Raw genomic sequence first — 16067 nt, 5'->3', positions numbered from 1 at the left:
AGACGTGAAAGTTTACTTGGTGTAAACTCAGCACTGATATCAATCAAGCTGCGAATATCAGATAAAGTAAGAATTATGTCATCATTTAAAACAAAATGTGACATTACTTCAACATTGTATACCATCAGGCAAAAGCTGTTACGCTTTGTTTTGTTTGTTAAAGGGGAGCACCTGTTTTCATGGGAACCTTCTTCCTCACATAATTTTTACAGTTTTTACTGAATTAATGATGTGCTTATTTAGTATTGCCTTTCTCGTCCGCAGGATTTAACATAAGTTAAATTCAAAGTTCGGAAATTACACTGGCAATGTAAATTCCAGTCCTGTCATAATTAACTAAAATATAAATTAATATTCAAAACTCATCATGTATTTATGTCACTTTGATTTTGTTTAAAAAAAAAGTTATGTTTTAAGTCTGTTAAAGTTGCCCGGGCACGAGCAGATTTGTATCAAATTTGAATTGACATCGGACGAATATTGCAGAAATGTAAATAGGCGTACATTTTGTTTAACATAGTAGACTATTACCAATGTGCTGTATCATCCAGCCAACGATTTCAAACTCTAAACGACCTTACGAAGCTAGTTATTGCTAATACTGAATTTGCATGAGTCGAGCATGATTTGGTAAAAATCGAAGTCCAGACACCTTTGCACCTGTATAGTTATAGAACTGTCATAGTTAAAAATACAAAGTTGACAACCGACTTTTTTTTTTTTTTTTTTGGCCAGTGTTCAATTATATCTAAGGATGACTCGATTTGATATGTTTTTATGACGAAGAAGTTGTGGTTGCCTCTAAGACTTGATGACCAAGGTCGGGTTTGTAATCGCCAACTTCACTCTGAGTCACATGTAAACGTGTCCCAAGAACACACACATAACACACTGTCTTGGGTAACACTACGGTCCGAAAAGTACAGCTGAACTCTAGTATCCCTGCACCCGAATCATCATCGAAAATAGAGAGATAGAAAGGAAAGAAAAAAGTGCACCCACCCCAAGGGTCGACCCTTGGGCCTCCAAGTACAAACCCAAGTCCAGGCATTCTTCAACAAGCCTTTTCCTTAAAGATAATCGAATTTGGTGATACTCCTCGCGTCCCGTCCCGGTGCAAGTGATGTGGGTCGGACCCACGACTTCATCGCTGGTAACGAAGACAGGTTTCCCCCCTGCCGTTTGTATTATGGTACATACGATTTGACACATGGGAACGGACAGGCTAGTTAGCTACCAAAATACCAACACTGAGCAGCTCACAATATGTGGGGGGCTCCCTGCCGGGTTTACGCGCGCAAAAAATACCAGTGCTCATTATTTACATGATGTTTTTTTTGCGTTATTAATGAGTTGGCTGGTCTCTGCATATATACGATAGCTTCTCGACCAAACGATCCTTAGTTTCATAGTTCACATCATACATATTATAAAAAGAGGGCTGCAACTGTATCACGTTTGCCACTTCAGGCTACTTTACAAAAGCTCGCCCCAGCTTTGTGGTTCGTCATACTTTTGGTTATGCCGATCGAGTTGAGCTTGAGTTGAGGCAACTTGTAACAGTACACCAAGATATTGCGAAGACCATGTTCAAGAGTATGATCCACAGGGGAGTGAACCAAATAGCCCCCGTGGAATACCGCATCGTTGCTACTTACACGAAGGCGGTAGAAAACAAGCATCATGTTCTATAAGAACAATGTTACAACAACAAGCTTTGATGAATGGTTGAGCTTTCCTTAATGATCCCTAGTGTGTCGCATGAGTTCTCTCTCGTAAAACCAAAAGTTCCTGTTCCTCTAAGTTTGTTTCAACGACTAGGACTGTAACTAATGTCATATAGGCCTCTGTTTTATCGTAAAGGCCTATGCAAGTTTTTGATGTGTTTTTCATCTAGCAACTTATTACACAATTTTCTGAATTCAAACTATTAAAGTTTGAGAAAAGTTAAATTTATTTGTGACAATATGATTGTTTTTATTCTACTTTAATTTTTTTTTACAATACTGTCAAACCTCAATATTCTTAAAAACAATCTCCAGCCTCAATCCAGTGATTGGAATCGTGGGTCAAAATAAAAACTGTTGTTGTGTGAACCCACGATCAAATTACAGTATAATTAGCTCAAAGTAAAACAATTAATCGCTACCACGATGTACATGCAGTTGAGAACCCATTCACATTTTTGCAATTTGTGATCAAATCACGATGAATTGTCCTTTAATGAGCCACCAAATTGAATAACGTGTAACAGGAAATAGCCACCGGGCTTAATTCTGACCTAAACTCGATTGTTTCCTATCACGTTCAGACCTCATCATTCTTAGTTAGCGAAGAGAAGTTGCAGGGGGACCGACCACTCTTTGGGTACGTGGATGAATGTGAATGTTATTTTCATGTGGAATCAACAGTCTCGTCCGCGTACCCACAGGAGTGAATTAAGTGGAACATGCCCCCTCCCCCGGTGAAATAATCAAGCTGGTTTTTGTTATCCCGTGTGCGATAAAATCTATGGTGTAGCCATTGTTGGTAACATCCTGCCTTCAAATAAATCAGGCAAAATCGAGGCAATAAGGTGATTTAGTCTGGCCCTGTTCATACCTTAGAATTATAATTAATTATGATCGTGTTTCTGCTCAATGACCCAATTTCAATGAGCTGCTAAAGAACAAAGAGTAGCTAATATACAAAACAATACAACTAAATATTTATAAAGCGCCTTTACATCAAGATCAAAGCGCTGAAAAGAGCAAGACCGATGGAACTATAAATACAACAAGATACATCTGATACAAGTGAGTTTTAAGAGATATTTTGAACAAAGGCAAAGAGTTACAATTTCTGATACGTAACCTGGGAGGTTGTTCCATATTCGTGGATCAATACAGGAGAAAGTCTGGTTGTGAGCAGATGAGAGTGTTCTGATGGTTGGGTGTTCGGTTAGGCGTGTGGTGTCAGAAGCTGATCGCCAGCTTGAGCTACCAAACAATAAAAATGTTACCAGGATAACGTTACCAGCCAAAGTACTAAGTCTCATACACATTCCTTGAAGGGTTTCATTGTATCCTGCTAAGTTTTGCAAAGCACAAAGTTTTTAAGCAAAATTTTCTGCTTGCAAAGCAGCTCGATAAAAATTGGCGTCGGAGTTGAAATCACTGTTCTTTACCTAGATAAAGTATAGCGATGGTGAGTTCCATTTTGTTAGTCACGTAAGCGAGCTGTGCGGGCTGCAGCGCTTCTTTGAAAGAATACGGACGTAAGTGGAAAAGGATCGCTTGGGCAGGGCCTCAGCAGACTGTCAAGCCCACTGGTCACACCGACTGGTTTATTACGTAACATCTATAAAATAATAAAATAAAACAGTCAACTTCACTACAATGGAAACATTCCGCACGTCGCGGCACTTTTTTAGTTGTGTTTTCAAATCGTATTTTCAAATCTTAAAAATGTAACTTCGTTATGGTTGAATTGCGAATTAGAACAATTTGTAATTCCTCACTTTTTTTTACGCTGCTAAGTTATTAGGAAAGGTGACCGAGAAACATACACATATTATCGGTTTAAATTTTCAATTTATGTTCTTATTATGAGAACAAAGAATATTGTTTGTTGCAAACTTCTTACCAACCTAAATGACCTATTGGTCTGGTGTTTCGACCCTTTCTCTGAGGCAAATTAATGACAACATAACATAAACAGGTATATAAACATAAAACAGGAAGGACTTTACTGTGTTACAGAAGCAGTCAACTCTCTTAATGTAAAAGAGTGAACAGGCACTCTTTGAAGAGCAATATGAATGACAACTCTTTTTCGAGTGGTCTTCCACTCTTTTAGATTGAAGTTTGCATCTTGTTGAGTGATTTTCTCTCTGTCCTGGAGTGAAACCCCTATAAAAGAGTGAAATAACCACCACTATTTTTGAAGAGCCATATGAGGGACAGTTTGAAATGTAAAGAGTGGTGCTTTTCACTCTTTTACATTTAGAGAGAAGTTTATTTGAACGAAAACCTTACTTTAATCAGACTAATCTTTGAACGATTTTGCCAACAACTATTATAGTGACGGTATATCTCTGATCGTGTGTGCTTTTTGATACCTGTTATCAAAAACTGTATAAAATAGCCAGGTATACATAAATGTTATTTGGATTCGGAGTTCGGGGGGGGGTGCTTGGACGGGGTTGTCTATGGGTCAATATGTGACCTCCTTCGGTACTGACCGTACACCTGCCGTACGACAGGCTTACATTACATCCGTCTCCGGACTGACTTTGTAAATGCACCGCTAGGAGCATGGAATCTTATCTTCATTGAATTAGCTCAAATTTATCAATCTTTAAACCCATGCTGTATTTAGCCATCTTTGTCTGGCTACCTCTTTTCCAGGTGAGAATAATGTTGAAAAACAAGTCTCAAAAGCAACCGGAAATGTTTGGGTAATTGGTGTTTCGGCTCGACTTCAGCCATTTTGATTTTTTTTTTTGATATGTTGTTCTTGTTAATTAGGCTAACAATAATTGTATAAGTCTTTTCCCTGCCGTGATCCGGCAAAATATATGTTGGTCTGAATTTCCTGGTGTTACATCCGACACTTTGCATCATCGTTCACATTCTGATTTGAGGCCCAAAGTGCGAAGTGAAGATCATTACCAGGTCGCGAAGACCGTTGCAGACAGGTGCATCCTAATTACACCCACGCCTCTTCTTTTCTTAATTCTCATGACATAATGCATCTTGTTCATTTCATCTTGGTAACACACGATCCGTAAGCTGCCCTCCCCATCTCACTCTTTGGTTAACGAGGGGGGGACCCTATCACGCTATAGAAATCCAGCGTTACAAATTACCTAAAGTGGGTATGCGTGCCGACACCGTATCAAGTCCACGGCTACCCCGCTGTTTGGAGATACCACTACTTGTCAACACCCCGATTATCTTCATTGCTCCTTACGGGATCACGGAGGTCCATGCTCGTTCTCTCCAATGCATTCACACCTCAATAGAATTAACCGCAGCAGATTCGATTTCATGAGATGTATTATTTCAAATTTTACCTGTTGTATACCTTGGCCCAGAGTGTCTGTGAGAGACGCGGGGAGGTCCCGCACCGTGCAACTGTACTTTTTCATCATCGCGTCTTCAAGGATGTTGACTGAATTTAGAACAATTTGGCCATACACCTAGCCTCTATCTTTGATATGTGCTATCTGATTACGTTGAACTCACACTGAACTTAACACCGAACTTACACTGGTAAAACGAGTTGACCTCGTTATTTCTCAATGCATTCATGTCCGATACATGGTACCAATATTAATTATAAAGACCCAAATAACACTATGTAAGACAGACAACACTTGCGCTTAATGTTTAAGTTGTCGTTCAAAAGAGGAAGGTGGGAAGAGGTTAAATCGAAATTTTTGATAAAAAAGAAAAGAGAAGAAGCTTTAAAGATAGTATTTTGCCAAGACTCTATAACCAGTTCTGGCTTTAGATATAACTATTTCTTTAAACAGAATCAGACATTATTATCGAAAAATATATTTTAAGACGCAAGTTTTCAATTCAAATATAAGGTTTATGAGAGACCATGAAGAAAATTTATGATGTTCAAAATGGTGAGATCATCATGAGCTACTCGTTTGAAAGTGATGGATGTCCACGACATACAAAGAGAAAACCATCTGATTTTGCAATCTGTAATCCCTGACCAGTAGTTGATGTCACGCTATTTTTTCCCCTCCAAACTGGAAAAAAAGAAAGTACAAGGTAAACTCATCAACCCGTCTCCACCAATCAGAGATCTCGTTACTCACCGTCACGCAGGGAAAACTAAATGTTTTATTTAAGACGTTGCCTGGTTGGCTAATATCCACCAATTATTATTCGGACATTCCACGATTTTTGTCCTCTTCTAATCGATAACATATCATAAGTAGTCATGGAGGTATTAGGTACATCTGATGCTCAACTTAACGTTCTGTTTACGAGATGAAGTTGTTGGTAACTAAGCCGTGCCGAATTGTAAACAACAACAAACATGCACAACTTTACAATTCAGAATCGTTTCCATGTTGTCTTGAAACCATTTCAAATAATTACTGTAGGCCAATATGCGGATGGTCCATTATTGTATTGATCAAAATCAAAGATCAAACCATGATCGTGGCCTACGACTGACACAGGAACTGATATGGTCGGTCTTCCGAACGGTCCGTCTCCGGCGCGCCACCTCCCGCATCCTTCCCACCGTAACTTGGCCGTGACAGAACGGCGACTGCGCCTGGTCAAATCCTCGGTGGTGACGTGAGTAAGTGTTACGGAAACAATCCACTTGGCAAGGATTAATTGCCGAAAGAAAAAAGAAGAGTGATCGGGAGGAATTATGTCTGAAGAAAAGGAAGGAAAACAGTGTGTTGAAGGGGGGGTTTAAGATGAGGATGGGGTTGACGGATAAACAAAATAAAGATGATGGGGGGGGGGGCGTCTTTCTCTTTGGTGCTAGAGGAAATGGCTAGCCTTTCCGATCTATAAACCATCTGGAATGGGCAAGAGTTACACACACGTTCCCATGAGCTTACAATGACTGACTTGCATGAAACTAACCCACAGTGCAAGCGAATGCATGTTTCTGCGCGTGTTGACAACTTCGCTTGGAGTATTTGATAAACTCTACTCGTTACAAAACCCACAATTTCCCAGACACTAAGTCATTATTATACGTTAGTATTTTATAAAGTAATGTTCATGCTTAGCTGAGGAACAATTGCTCTTCTCGTATTTTTTCCCGTCGTAGGCTCAGGCCTACTTCGGGGTCGCAAATGAAACAGAAGGACTCGACCATTGACCCACGTAAGGTCATGCTTGACCGGGCCGTTTTCGTATGGGCTTGATATTATTTTGAGGCCGACACTGTCAGTTGGTTCACTGAAGATCCTCCCTATTATGTTTATGTCCCTACTCTGTTTGGTTGTTCGTTTGTACTTGTCTGTTACTTTTTGTTCAACAATTTGGAAATCCTTCAGTAAGTGCTTACACCCCCCCACCCCACCCATATTCTGATGACGATTATCAATTTTGCTTAGAATAAAGCGCCCTTGTTTTCTTGAGCTCTCAACACCAAACAATGTTGATATCAAAGCCACATTTGGGGGTCCACATTTTGGTAACCCAAAGCAAACTCGAGATTAAGGAAAACTTCCGAGGATTGTGGTGGTATTAGTGTTCTGAAACGTGGCTGCGGGCCTCCTTGGATTCATTTTCCTCGTATAGTCAGGGTGCTTTGTCGTTAATACCAAATTGATCCAATGCGAGATTAGTGTGTAAAGTACACGCACATGTTCGGCCTGCTGAACTCTGCAGACGGTTGGGTTTTCTGCAACACAAGTAAGGCCAACCATATAAAGCTAGTGGGCCAACCCATACAAGAAGGGTCTGTACCTGTAATGCAATGTGCCAAACTGTAGGCTACTGGTGGGTCCTTAAATAAATGCAGATAATTTATCTGAAACAGCTGGCCACTTCGTGTCAGTGTTTTCGCTCAAATTGAACAGAAATCATTCATGATGTAACTAAAGTAAACTTGTGAAAATCAAAGTGCGCGAAATTCTTGTGAAAAAATGCCTGGCCCGTTTATTCAGATTTCAACACTCCGTGTTTGATAACTTCCGATTTTGTGATCCTCGCGGTGAACCACAAGCTGTGCCGAGACACGCTGTCATTAGCCCCGGGGCCCGGCTGGTTAAAATTGCGTCCGGGGTAGGTTCCACGGGTCCAAGGGTTTTCTGCGCGTGTCGCACGCCGCGCCGTGCTTACAACGCAGCGGCGATGGGTGTGTCCGGCTCGCAGGGCCCGGTGTGAACTTCAGCAAAAGACGGTCAGAATCACGTACCGCTAAATGGTTGCATAAACAATCTCAGACGGTTCAATAGTGTGTTGTTGTTGTCTTGGGGAATTTCTGTGAAAGTGACAATGGGAGATCGGCTAAGTTTTCCAGCCTTTGACCTTTCTTTTGCTTGTTAGCGAACACGACTAATTTCTAACGATTGTTTTCACACTTAATTTAATTAAGCGTTGTTTTTGTTTTTAGCGGTGATGTCTAAACTTGAAACTAACAGCCCGCAGTCACGTGATTTAACCTCCAATATGCCACGTCTATTTTAAACCAAAGTGAATCAATTATTTGTATGCATTATTGATATAGTAGAAACTTACCACAACACAAGAAACATATTTGACAAACAAGTCACTAATAACATTCCGTGGGGGGGGGGGGGGGGGGGGTAGTGGACCTGTGGCCTACCTTGGTGATCCAGCCGCGGCAACAAGTAATAAATAATAATTTATTGATTTGTTATGCTACCATTCCATAGCTCATAAACAAAATAATCAAGAAACAATGACCAATAGTGAATGTTATGGGTTTCAATGTGTAAACGTTTCCAAAACTGTTTTGTAAAGTGAGGTGTCAATAACTGAAAAAAGGTTACTGGGGAATACGGCTAAAGGTTATTGCAACTGTCCTTCTTCGGGTATAAGACGTTCTATAAAGTAATTATTAAAAACACTACAAAGTAATTACAATGCTAAAGATGGTTGTTTTCTTTATTAGGACAATCCCCTAACGGGATATCTGAGAACGAGTGGCTTTCTTGAAGCGACTTTGTATTAACCAACACTCTGGATGAATCACCCGACACGTTGACAGACTCGGCTGGCCATTCCCTGACGCGAGCGGCCCCCATTTGCAGTGATTTATAGGTTTCTTAATTTAATAATTGCTCATTCAAGAGTGACCGCAAATATAGAGCAATTCCCCGGGGAGCTATCCAAGTACAAAAGCGAGATAATAATAATATGATGAGTTCCTTAATCAGCCTTTCCGCCACTTTCAACTTTCTTAGTTAGGTATGTTGCCTATTGCTCTTGAAAACAAAGGTGGTTAAAGGTACTAGACACTATTGGTAATTACTCAAAACAATAGTTACCATGAACACTTACTTATGGTAACGAAAAAGGGAGAGCTATATTGATAATATTGTGAAAACGGCTCCTCCTGAAGTAGTGAAGTTTTTGAGAAAGAAGTAATTTTCCACTCAAGTATTGAAAGACCTCAGGTCTGAAGCCTTTTATTTGACACTTTGAAAGCAACAATAATTCGGCAATAATTCGGCAACAAGGTTTTTTTTTCTTTCATTATTTTCTTATGGATCTTCAATGACCAAATGAGTCAAAACTTTCACAGATTTGTTATTATTTTTGTGCATATGTTGGGATACACCCCAAGTGAGATCACTGGTCTTTGACAATATTACCAATAGTGTCCAGTGTCTTCGTGGCCTGATTGTGTTTTAGAAAAGGGCGGGAAATAGACAGGTGAGGTGACCGAACTGTGGATGTAGAGGTGCGATGTCGTCTGCGCCGTTGAGCTATTTTCTTCGTGGAAAGCGTGTATATGGACATAATAATAGGCGGTGTATTATTTCTGCTTGTATAATATAAGGACAGTGCATTTTTTGTCTGTGCTACACGCAGTAGTGCGGTGATGATACGCAGTACTGCGTACAGGTACTAATGTGTAGGCAGTACTGCGTACAGGCAGTACTGCGTATGGGAACGTATATTCATAATGGACTTCAATTGTACAATAAAACAAAGAAGATGATAAAACAGACACAACATTTTAACAGTCGTGAACAGTACCGGCATTGTGTATGGTTGAATGCAAGCAATATTGAGAAAAGTTTGCTGAAAAGCTCCGTGACATTTGGGCATTTGGTAAATTTCTTGTTTACCGCGAATTTTCTATTTCTACCCCATCCCATTGTGTAACCAGCCTGCCTCAAGTCTGGGGGACAACCATGGTACAGCCACGACGAGTTGCTAATGCCGCCTAGGATTTTTAGTCATGTTTTTAAACCTAACTAAACGACGAAGGTTTCCAAGACAAGTTCTGTGGTTGAGCAAAACAATGAAACTCCATCCAACTGATTTGACTTTCTCATGACCGCACTTGCTTTGTGTTTGTGTCTACTCTGTGGTCCTGATGAAGCGGTTAATAGCCCACAGCAAGGCCAAACCTATCTGTTTTAATTAAGAAGTAATTACTAGAAATGATGAAGGCTGCATAGCTAGGATGCCGATAACGCCTACTAGTACCACCGCAATTCAGTGATAAAAACCATATAGAACCCGATGGTCAACTGAAGAATAAGCCTGTGTGTAAACGGAGAATCGTCAACAATCGTTCCGTACTTGATTCTGAAGACTTTGTTTCTTATACTTTTACTGTATTTACTGTACTGTATACTTGTTTGTGAAGGTTACTGTCTTCTGGATACAACAGTCACAGCAGCCTCGGTTTAAGAACAATTATTTCTTGGTTGGCCTGTGAAGCTATACCAGATCCATGATTAAAAAACTATAAAACACAAAAAGGCCAAAAGAGTTTGGCAAGTCTAGAACAATCATATTCCCGAAGTATTACTTCTGTCGAGAGAGGGCAGCATTCAAACAGCCAGGCAACCTCATCACAAAAAGGCGCTGATAAATTTAAGTCATTTTGGAAGGGGCTGGATTATTTTTTAATTTAACGATGGTCATGAAACTAGAAATTAAATGTTCAGATTTTTTTCAAAGTGAACTGCCCGCAATAACTTATGCTCGAATCGGGAGTAGACCTCTTACCTCTTGCCTTGGATAGAACTAGATAATAGAGAGCAATAATTCAACAAATAATAATTGTTCAGAGATTATTTTTTGAATGAAAAACACAAACTGTCGAGTACCATTACAATTGATCAATACATCAACTGCTTCTAACTGATAACTGTTTTTATCCAACAGTAAATTATTCACTGACTATTATTGCGACCTACCACAAAATAGTGACATTTGGTACTGTTTTCCACTGAGAATAATCTTTGCTCTACGGAGTTATCATTCGAGAGAAAACAGAAACTTGCCGTCAAAACGAAGTTACGGTGACAGTGCCTTTCACGTTCCGGATGTACCCAATTTGCCCGCAGGAAGAAGATTTTCTTGTCTTTTTGATCTGTTTGGATTATTCGTGAAGGGATCTTGAAGCCTTTTCGCGTCTGGGTCTGTGCATTCTCATTGTGAGCTGTTGGATCAGTCATCGCATGATTTGGCAAAGAATCATTTGGACTTTTCATACAAAGTAATCTCTGAACCACACAGATTTGCGTCAACAGTTTCGTCACCGTCGTTCAAGCTCTAGGAATAAGTAGTTTAAAAAAATATATACTAAATGTTTTTGTTGTTTTTTTCGCAAAACCAATCTGTGATAACCACTCTGTAGGTCCACTCTTTAAAGTGCATTGGTTCAAGAACTTACTGAACCACTCACTATCACGACTCGGGTGCGTTTCGAACCCCGACCCTCAAATTCGAGAGAAGAATCCTAACACCACTAGATGATGAGAAGCGCAGACTAGCCTCACTCAAAACATCACAATTCACACAGCAAATATTAGTTTGCACTACAAAAACAAAGATGGCTGCGTTATCTGGAGGTGATCGTCTGTTTCTAAGTATAGACTCTGACGTAACCTTAAAACTTCAGCTTTGATCCGACTTAATCCGGAAATTTCAATTACCGGCGATTTAATGGTTTTATCAAAATCTTTGAAGGGATGAGATTTCTTTTTCTTTCTTTATAAAAATTATTTAATATAAAGACCTTTGGTGTTTAAGGCTTAATTTGAGAAGTTTAGAAAAGCTTTTAACCAAGAAGTCTTGCCGAACTGTAATTATGACGAAATACGGAGCCACGCCATTGATTAGCCATAAAGACTCAGAGTGACGCTTCTGTGTTAAAAGCTTTGTTGGGAATTGTTGGATGGAAGTTTTTGTGGTATCCGTTATTTTGAACACTGTAACTTTGGGGAGTCATCAGGACGATTTTGACCCAACACAAACATTAAATGTTAGACTTGAACGAAACTGCTGGCTTCTCTCGCTCAGAAACCATGTGATAGCTCCAGTAGTGCTACAAACCCTGTTTCTAATGTGAAAAGTTTGAAATAACATAAAGTTTCATCGAAGTACTTTCAAGACATTCGGGTGAGTTGAATGAGGAGAGGACTGAGTATCGAAGATGTAATGAGATTTGTGTGTACCTCACTGCTGAGGTGCAAGAAGAGTCTGAGGTACAAGAGACATATTCATGGGTTGACACTAGCAAGTACAATGGACTTGGCCCACAGTACAGCAATGATGTACCCTCTTGGGGCTCTCTCTGAAGAAGAAAAGCTTAAAGACCTTGTCAAGGATATTTCAGGAAACAACCCAAACAAGCATAACACCTACAATGGTTCCTGAGGTAAATTGCTCTAATTTCCTGCCGAAAATTAATCCTTGGGGAACGGTCTATTCCCCCAAGTCCTAGCCTCCGCATCATAACTCCCCCCCCCCCCCCCCCCCCCTCATGAACTGAACAGGAACACAAGGGGAAATTCAGGGACAGCCTCCGGATATTTGGATTGGATAATCCTGTTCCCGTATGCCAGGATGATGCGAGTTGGTATCCCTTAACGCCGCCATGTGGTTGCTTGGATGTGTCAACGCTTGATACGTGCGTAGCCAAACAGGGGATCAATGGGATTAACTCTAATCTGAGTTGACGCCTGACTGTGAGGCTAAGTGTCGAATTCGGTTAATCAGAACATTTAACAAGAACCCACCAAAAGTGAGTAATCCACATACAGGCTTGTCATATCGTCGCCCCAAATTAATTGTGTCTTCTTTTTTTCCCCTTCTTCTTCTTCTTCTTCTTCTTCTTCCGGGTGCGATCCCACATGGCGGGGGGCTCTGTTGTTTTGTAACCGTATGATGCCAGCCCATGTCTGCATTGAATTACCTTAGTTGTAAGTGGTGTCTTGGGGCTACGTTGGTATAGGTCTATCTGTCAACGACAAAAGCATGGTGAGGCGCCCCAATATGTATTCTGTATCAACCGAATATATCAACACGTTTGCTAACTCCGGGCCCCAGGCATTTCCCAATTGGCTTCCTTCATAAACTATAATCCCATGTTTTGATTTTATTCATGTAATTTACTAACCAAATGTTTATTTTGCGTAGCACACACATGATTCGTCATTCACGACGCCCCCATTGGCTTGGTACACGCCAAGTTGATTAAACTTTAACATGATTGGAAGTCTTTCTAATTTTCCCACAACTAACTAATTTCTTGTTCTTAATTTGAGTTTCTTTTTTGGTTTGTGTTTTTCAGACGGACGGGAGCAGTCCAGGGTCCTTCTCGTCAGACAAAATCCATCACTATGGTGACAACTATGACGTCACATCGCCGTATGGTACGTACCACTCACTCCGTGTACATGTACATTCAAAAGTTGGCACGTTTTAATCCAAGCCAACTGGTATACTCTCCACTCACAGCTTAATGAGGGCGCACTTCAACCGACTCTTGAGGCAGCATTCGTTCGGTTTTGTAACGCGATAGTCGTGCCATGAGATTATTATTTTGATCTCCAGAGTAGATAATTCGAACAAAATCAAAAAGACGAACATCAAGCTTTTTACAGCAATTTGGCATTTTTAAGTCGCAATGCTATGTGCCTGCTACTCTTAGACCGCAAGGGCCCTGTGTAAAAAGAGAGAGGGAAAAACACAGGAAGATTGGAAGAGAAATGGGAACCTTCCGACCCATTCCTTTAAGAAAAGACATAGGTGTTTGCAATTAATTTGTTAAATAAATTGCACTTCTGCCAATCCCTTGCTCTGGACATTTTTAAATCATGAAAGGAATAGTTCTAAAGAATATGGTCGCTTCAGTTTCAGTGATGATAATTTCCAGTTGAACTTCACTTGATATTAAATTCCTTCCACCGAGTGAGAAGTGTGATCAATTATTAAGCAGCTTCACGTGTATGTGACATATCAGCTTACTGGAAGTGACAAGTACTGATTGGGGGTTTATTTGACTAAGCAAACAAACAACAAGAAAAGCCCAGTCCACACTAAGAACTTCTGGAAATGCAATTGAAGAATCTCTCTGTTGCCGCCTCTCAACGTCACTCAGATGTGCGACCGTTATTCCTGTCAAGATTAGACGTGCTCAAGTCATTAACTGGGCAACCAATTGGTTTCTAGTGATATTTTTTATTAGCGAAGACTTTCGCACGAAGAAAACTCCCTTGAGACGAGACTATGCGGTCAAAGGTGAAATTAAACCTCTTCTTGTTTTCGCCAACTTGTCTCGGTGCAGCCTTTATTGATTATGGTCAAATACTTAGTCTACATACAAACAGTTTGGGACCGCAAATCTCAACTTTTCATGTCACGCCATTCAGGACTATAGTTATTGTACTCTAGAGCATTATTCCGGAAGGAATTTATTTGACTCAAATGTTGGTTTGTACTTAACAAAAAATACCTTAAAAACATCTCTTACGGGATTGTGTAGATGTTTGTCGAGTTTGATTTTATAAGAAATGTACTTGCCGACATCGCCGACCCCTGAAAGGTACAGGGGTTTAGTACGAGCCCCTGCTCCGCAAACGACTGCGGAATCCTCCCCCCGAATAGATGATATTTTTGTGGAAATACTTCATCGTGTTTGTATGGACTACAAAATTGGGAATTTTTTCCACGATATGCTTGTCAGTGGCTTCATTTGAGTGGTTTAGCTTTTTTTAAAGTGTTTTATGTCCTCTTCAAAAGGCACTGATACGTTTGGCGATTGTAAAAGACCAGTATTCTCACTTGGTTATCGAATACGCAAGATAATTGTTTTAATTTTAATTTCTTTGTGAAGTTTTTCCTAAACCCTCATTAAAGGAGTGTATTTGTTAGAAGCCTGCAAAGAGATACGATTGTGGCAAGGGTTTCCACTTGTGCTCTACCATAGTTAATATGGGCGAGTGGTTGGGGTCGGGAGAAGGGTGGGTGGGGGGGGGGTGTTGTCGGACACAGACAGACTTTGATAAAGTCTCCAAGCTCCAGACAGTTTGGGAACAACATGATAGTCTATCCACTGAGGTGAGACAGAAACATTGACATGGGATAAAAAAAACATCTTCCCTGGGGAATTTACAACCCCTGGGGATTGAAATAGCTGTCCACAGGGGTCGGCGAGATTCTAAATAACTTCTTGGAGCCTCATTTTGTGATGATGCGCCATTAAGCCTTTTCGAGAACCCGCGCCGCAACTTGCCTCCTCACCCGTCCATTTGAATGTCACACACGGAGTGTGGAGCCAGAGCCTAGGCTTTGGGTTTCCCAAAGACCTTCAAAATTAGTATGAGGGTTTTGCTTTTTTATTAATGGTTGTTATTTTTCTTGGTATATTTTCAGGTTTCCAGTGCACGAATACATCCAGCTTGGATTGCCTGTCTCTCATTGTAGAAAGCATCACACCGACAAAGGGCAAGGCAATTACGTCACCTAAGAAGGCAACATCTGATGGCATATGTATGTGCTAAAACTCAAGACTGAAATCAAATTAATTATTGAATGAATAAGCAACAATTATAAGACAATAGTATTTATCTTTTGTATGGTCGAGTATGGAGGACTTGAATCAAGCATTGCAAGAGGACAATTCAAACAACGGTAAGCGCAAAAGGAGATTTGCTGACATTTTGAATGAACAAGAAGTGCCGCTTGGTGGCGCTATATATTTTGTGTACGGCGTCATCTTATTTGAGTCATTGGACCACTGGACGAAGAAACTATCCGTTGAGTTGTCAATACAGAACTTTCCGCATCATCTGTGTGTTTTCCAAGTTGTTCGTTCACGCATGTGCACAGGAGTTTCGGGCAAAAAGAAACGCTGAATTCCAACGGGATTTTTTTTGAAGACGGCCTGACCCTCGGGTTGATGTCAGGTGATAATCACGTGATCAATTTAAATCAATGACTCCTTTTTAGGAAACACTTTGAAGCTCGAAGAGACTTTAATGAGTTTGTCCTCTGCAATAAGAGCATGTAAACATGCAAGAAAGTTGCTGCATAGGTTGCGACCACAGGGACTGAATATTGAAATGTAAAATAATTTATGATTAAGAAGAGAAAGAG

At 40.4% G+C, this 16067-nt stretch overlaps 1 protein-coding gene across 1 annotated transcript in view; it reads left to right on the top strand.

Moving 5' to 3' along the window:
* Positions 1-15570, top strand: part of LOC117291891 (transcription factor SUM-1-like) — a 28959-nt gene extending 13389 nt beyond the window's left edge. Inside the window, exons 2-3 of the mRNA XM_033773887.1 lie at positions 13261-13342; positions 15345-15570. Of these exons, the coding sequence (XP_033629778.1) occupies positions 13261-13342; positions 15345-15472 (210 nt within the window). The 3' untranslated portion in view covers positions 15473-15570. The remainder of the gene's footprint in view (positions 1-13260; positions 13343-15344) is intronic.
* Positions 15571-16067: the final 497 nt, after the last annotated feature.

The sequence above is a fragment of the Asterias rubens genome, chromosome 6 (assembly GCF_902459465.1).
Source record: "Asterias rubens chromosome 6, eAstRub1.3, whole genome shotgun sequence".
NCBI lineage: Eukaryota > Metazoa > Echinodermata > Asteroidea > Forcipulatida > Asteriidae > Asterias > Asterias rubens.
The sequence above is the reverse complement of the archived record's forward strand: the minus strand, read 5'-3'. Positions and strand labels throughout refer to the sequence as shown.